This window comes from Austrofundulus limnaeus, unplaced genomic scaffold (genome assembly GCF_001266775.1).
Source record: "Austrofundulus limnaeus strain Quisiro unplaced genomic scaffold, Austrofundulus_limnaeus-1.0 Scaffold346, whole genome shotgun sequence".
NCBI lineage: Eukaryota > Metazoa > Chordata > Actinopteri > Cyprinodontiformes > Rivulidae > Austrofundulus > Austrofundulus limnaeus.
The window spans coordinates 278,889-285,592 of NW_013952748.1; the positions used below are offsets into that span (position 1 = coordinate 278,889).

The 6,704-nt window shown below is 37.5% G+C and overlaps 1 protein-coding gene across 1 annotated transcript in view; it reads left to right on the forward strand.

Moving 5' to 3' along the window:
• The window catches only part of LOC106527871 (PHD finger protein 12), a gene marked incomplete at its 3' end in the record, with an annotated part of 28,037 nt that overhangs the window by 14,550 nt on the left and 6,783 nt on the right, over positions 1-6,704 (forward strand). The window contains 1 exon segment of the mRNA XM_014022885.1: positions 5,499-5,626. Coding sequence (XP_013878339.1) covers positions 5,499-5,626 — 128 coding nt within the window.

The window sequence follows — 6,704 nt, forward strand, 5'->3', positions numbered from 1 at the left end:
GCCTCGCACCGATGACCTATCCACATCATCATTTACCCAGAATGCTTTGCATGTAAATAAAATGATTCAGTCCGTGCTAAAACATATTTTTAAAATTTATAAAAACTAAACATCCTACAGTATTTTTACAGTCTTTATTTYATAGTTAAAATAAATGTTTATCAAAAAGTCTAATATTACAACTAATTATGGATCCCTTTACAGTTAAAAAGTAAGAACAGAACCAGTTTTATATTTAGAAAAACATAAAGTTCAGTTTAAAGTTTCTGTTTAAAAGAAAATCTTTTCTGTAAGACTCCTCTGGATAATCTGAAGTTGGTTCTTGGTGTTTCATCAATGTTTTCTAATTTTGGATAAAACTAAAAGTAGCCTGTTCACAATAATTTCACTAGAAATCTTTTAAAAAATTCTGAGGATTAGACAGGAATTATAAACACAATCTGAACAGAAACATAATTACAGAGATTTGTGAGTCAGATTATAGCTCCATAACATTTGATTTAATATGAAGACAGCTGCAGCTCATACAGACTGCTCTCCTACAGTACACAGGCTTTATTAAAACTGTTAGCAGCTGTAATAGATGAGGTAAATCAAGATTCAATCATGATAGTGCTGGGTGGTATGACCCAAGTTTTATATCAYGGTATTTTCAATAATTACACAGGTATCAGTATTTTTCTTTTCATCACAGCTCAGCTGATAATAAAATGTCCAAATGCTGCTTAATGATTAGCAAACCACAGTTACCTGAATTTACTCTCATTCTTCATCACAAGCTATGTTTACATGCACAAAATTCTTTGGTCAGATTGAAATGTATTTGGATTAAATAATCGGAAAGTATCGTTTACATGGACATAATCTAATAGGGATGGGTACCGAATTCCATACTTTTTTATGCACAGACCGAATTCTGTCGGTACTACCAAGAACCTATTCACGTAACATCAAACGGTACCATTTTTAGGTACCTAAACACATTGTGACCGTTTTGGCTAAGAGTGGTGAGTTTTCTATGCTTGTCCTGAACGCAGCATCACGCAAGATCGTTATGACATCACCAGCCGCTGGTAAACAGACCTCAGTCTGAACGWAGCTTGAAAGCCTCGCAGCTCCTGGAGTAAAACTCACCGAACAGATCGCCTCTGAATTATCTGGTGGATTAATTATCTTGTGAACACGACGTTCGCTTGCTCAAAGTAAATAAAGTACCACCACTTTCTTTATTTCATCCACCATTAAACAGAGACCWGCAGAGGAAAACAACAGCGGAGCTTCCCGACAGTCCGAACTCGTCTGACCTAAAGAGCACAAGCAGCTAACTTTAAAGCATCAGACGCGTTTTGGATGTTCAAAACGTAGCTTGAATAACTTTTATTTATTTTAACTCCATCCTCTTTTACTTATTTGATTTAAACTTATTTTCCTAATGTGTGATTTCTTTATTTTATATTATAAGTTTTATATCATGATATATATCGTTACCGCCACTCATCATAATGTACATCGTGATATGAATTTTTTGCCATATCGCACATTCCTAGTTAGCTGTTGTCAAGAGTTTTCCCTTTAAAGAAATTAAACAACTGATGTTACAAAACAAAGAGTTGGATATTGTCTTGATATTTGTTGATTATATATATTGAGAAATATGTTTAAAAATAAGTTTATTATTGAAAACAAACACAAAGTACCGAAAATTTGTACCGTTAAGCACCGGTACTGATTCCCATATACCGGATATTGGTACAGAATTGATTAAAATGTCAAAGGTACCCATCCCTACAATCTGATCATGACGAGTGTTTACATGCACCAGGCTTTTATTCTGAATAAAAGCACTGATATGTGCAGCTGCTAACTTTCACACAAAAAAAAAACAGAAAAAAGTTCTACTTTCTTCCTGTACATAAACATCATCTGAGCTCAGAATGGACCTGCGATAAGTTTTAATAATGGTGGAGACGTTACTGCACTCCCTGGTTCAGCTGCAGGTGACGCACACACTTTTTTTGCGAAGCGGTGCGGTCTGTGTGTCTTCCTTCTTTATTAAATGAGAAAACGAGAGGAAAAGTTCTGTCTGCTGGAAACTACAGCGCTGCAGCTCCTCCCTCCACAAAAGAGCAGAAACCGGTGGATGAAAGTCAGCAGATATGTGCAGTCAGGTCAGTTTTCCACAATCAGAATAAGATGATCASATTAAGTGTTTACATGCACGTCGTTCGGATTATAAATCTGCATAAACCACCTCTCTCATTCAGATTACAAATTCATTCAGATCGAGCTGAATCGGGTCAGAATAATCTGAATGGGGTGTTTACATGACACATTTTTATTCAGAATGGCCGTTTAATCTGATTACTGATGTCCATGTAAACGTAGTTACAGAAACTATTGCCTGGCTTTTTTCTTTTACTGTACCTCGCTCTGTGTTGCTGTTTCCCTCCTCTGTCTGGTTCCTTCTCTGCCTGCTCGTAGACAGTAGTCACACATTTTGTAGGAGGAGGGTTGATCAAAGATCATTATCAGGTTTATCGATTTGTTATTTAATAAAGCTTAATGGGACGACTAAGCCTGGTGCACCAGCCAACTAAACCCTGATGCAAAACCACTTCCCCAGAGCTTTTCACAATAAAAGCACATTAACGTCTCCATACATCGGGCAAATTTWCTTCGCCGATGTAATCTGTGCACGTCACTGAAGAGGTGTGTAGTACGTTCAGCGATGGCTAAAACAAGTTTGTTTTTTTAACACAAGTTAATATAAGCAGCAGAATCACCACCTGCTGCCCGTTATTGAGAAGCTGCTCCAACAATCACATTAGCTCGCTGATGGTGCTGCGAGGAAAAGTGTCCTCTGTGAAACAGTTCACTGGCTGACACCATGTAACCTTCTGAACATGTTCAGGCTGTTTAAACCACTGAGTTAGGGCTGGGCGGTATGACCTCAAATTCATATCACGGTATAAATTGGATCCCTTCATGGTAATGGTATATATTGCAGTAGAAAATTATCATAAAAAGTAAAGATAATGTAATTTTTAGAGCATTTATTTTGCAGAAAACTCTGATCATAATCAAATCCAGTATTTTTGCTGTAGTGCAAATGAACATAACAGAAGTACAGAAGAATGTTTTCTATATATTGTAAAACCGTTTCAACAACAAACAAAAACTTTTTTCAAATTTTCAACAGTATCAAAATAAAGTGGATGTTATAACCAGTACTTCAAGTAAAATTAGTCATTTAGACAAAAAATTCAATGTTACCTAAAATGCAGTGGTGGAGAAAGTACGTAAAAGTACTGATAAACAGACAAGAATGTACTCTAGTAAAAGTACCACATTAACATTTTACTTCAGTAAAAGTAAGTAAGTACTAACTTTTAAAAATACTTAAAGTATTAAAAGTAAAAGTACTTGCTTAATGTATTCCCTAATGGTCTACAATATCATGAAGTGTGTCTACTGAAAGTATATTTTAATACATCAATGGTGCCATTTTAGTGAACAACGCTGCAGATAATGTTAGTAGTTTTGTGTTTACACTATGTGACACTGTTCACATTTGGACTTGTGATTCTGTGATTCATCATCACATTGTGACAACAGCTGCAGAAGATGTAAATTCACCACTAACTTCCTCTATCAAATCTCAACAAGTCATTTTTTTGAACCAGTTAAATAAGGCCATGAATGGCACACTTCCTCCGTGGTGGAAACCATTGTGGGCATACTGGTGCTCTGCTTTTTTATGAAGGAGGGTGTGATGGTACTTTCCTGCTTTGTTCAATGGACCAATTACAGCAATTCCCCCTCTCACCACTGATTACTTTCTAACAAAAAAAAATCAAATAAACCACAAATAAAATAAAATAAACGTAGTAATAATTAATGATAATAATAAAATAAATATAGTGGAGTAGAAAGTACAGATACTTAATGTAAAATGTAGTGGAGTAAAAAAGAAAAAAATTGTATAGGTCTTCTGGACGGGTTCTTCCTTCGGGATTACTGAGATGCATCAGGACGTAGTGGAGTAAAAGTCAAAAGTACCCATGATGAAATCTACTTTAGTAAAGTACAGATACATGAAAAAATGTACTTAAGTACAGCAAGAAAGTACTTGTACTTAGTTACGTCCCACCTCTGCTAAAATGTTAAAGTGTGACGGGACCTTAAGGGGCTGAAGCTGCACATAGTCCTGTCATAAAACAATTTCAGATAACTGGAATGTCAGTGTGGTGAAGCCAAATAAATGTAATATCTGCCTGCCATACAATGACCTTCTGCCTGCTGAACTTATCAGCAGCTGCTCTGCTGCGCTCTCATCTGCATCATCAGAGCAGAAGCCGACTTTAGGTTACATTAGCAAGATGGATTTATGACTGAACGAACGTCCGCGTCATTTTTTTATCACCTCTGTGTGTAACAGTACAAAAAACACAAGTATTTTTCTCTGACAACTTGGGTGTGAAAAAACTACGGCTTCGCTCTGCGACGTGCAGCGCGAGGGAGGAAGGAAAYGATCCCGCATCTCGTGACACGACGTAACTTTTCTACAGCGGCAGGGGGGAATTTTGAGGTTTTATTCTCTCTATACGTGTTTTAAAACACTATAAATTACTAAATGCTCAGKTGTCTCTGCACTCACAGCCCTGTTGACCCAGGTACGATGACRTAACTGATGATAGGACGGTAGAGGGYAAACTTCTATCGTAGGCCAACTTCATATCGTTTCTACCATCTGCCGCATATACCACACAGCCCTACGCTGAGTCAGCATTCAGAAAATTCATATAAAATGAAAACTGGTTTTTGGTACAAACCAGTATACCCCCAGCACTGTATCATGTTTGGAGTTTTTATTGTTTTAGATTCTGAAGGGGTGTGGGGTGTAAAGAAGATTCTATTATTATTATTGTCCTGATGCATCTCAGTAATCCAGGTAAAAAATCAAAAGGAAAAAAAATTGAATAGGTCCTCTGGACGGGTTCTTCTTTAATGAAACCGAGAGACGAAACGTTTCATTAGAGAAGAACCCGTCCAGAGGACCTATTCAATTTTTTTTCCTTTTGATTATTATTATTATTATTCTATATTAAATGTAGAATCTGTAAAGTTAGCTTGTTCATTTCTAAACAGCATAAACTTCACCTGGTGGTGCTCCTGTAGATGTGCRTCATGTTAGATGTGTTTCCTCCACTTTCTGCAAATATGTTTTGTATGTAGGGCAACTTTCTTCCTCCAAACCGTCCGTCTCTCTATACAGTAGTTGAAGTTTTCACACAGAGCTGACTCTGTTTTAGACGGTGACATGTTTGGGGACTTGCCTCCTACAAGTCATCATCCAACCTGCAGGGGTGTGTGGGGGGAGGGGCCGTGATTCTCATCTGCATGACCACTTTTTTATGATAACTTTAAGCAAAAATATCCGAGTTTCAGAGTATTATGATTACAGAAGTTGAGCAGTTGTTAGGTTCAGTGTAACGAAGTGTTGCTGCTGTTGAAGCCCCTGTGATGTTTCCCTCCACAGAGCTGAAGGCTGGTCCTGCTCTGCTGCCCGGTGCACTTTCTTCTGTCACAAACCTCATGTGCATGAACAGTGAGCGGGACGACGGGGGTGAGCCTGGAAACACTTTATTTTACACATAAATCATCCAAACAGCTGGTTTTACTCCTGAAATCACCATCTTTTAGTTCGTTGTGTTTTTAATAAAATAAGATGTGTTGACTCAAACGTTACAAATAAAAACTAAAGCTTGGATTATTTCTGCATTTATAATGAAAAAGCCTGAATATTCAGCATGTTGTTAGAATACTGTTGGTAAAACCTGCAGCAATTTAATTTAATTTTTTCAGTCACGTCTTTCAGAAACCTTCTTTCTTACTAAACCTTTCATTTCACATGAAGCGTCCTGTAAATGAACGTGTCTGATTTAAATTAGGGGTCGACCGATACATCGGCCGGCCGAWAATTTTGGCCGATATTTGCGTTTTTTCCTTGTATCGGCCGATACACTGTTCGACCGATCCGTTCTTTGGGTCACGCGAGCGCATATGTCCACTCCTTCCCCCGGGGAGAGCGCAGCAGCTAATGTTGTGAGACAGAGTGCTAACAACAACAAGGGTGAGTTATGAACTATAAATGTGTTTTAACTGTCTAATTTAACTGTTTTACCCTCTGTGTCAGAATATGAGGGGAGAGAGAACAGCTGTGTTTAAGTTTCTTTTCCAGACGGGAGCGCTGCGACATTTTTTTTGTTTGTTTTGCTTTAAATTAAGACGTGTGTAACATTTGTTATTCTTGTTTTCATCATGTTAATGGAGGAAGAAAAAGTAGTATCGGCTTCATTACTTGGCCAAAACATATCGGCTGCACGTATCGGCTTATCAGTTCGACTGACGTTTGAAAAATCGGTATCGGCCTTCAAAAACCTGTATCGGTCGATCTCTAATTTAAATGTTACTGTTGGCTGTTCAAACTGATTTAAACACACCCAGATGTGTTTTACTAAACCAGCAGGTGTTTATGCTGCTACAGTGAACAAAAAAAAAAAATCAAAAGAAATCCAGATATTTTTAGTGTTTCACTTCAAATCAAATAGTTAAATCAGTGGTTCTTAACCTTTTTGACCTCGGGGCCCAATTTGTTGAACATAAAGTGTCACAAGACCCAGTCAGACATTACTAATGTATGG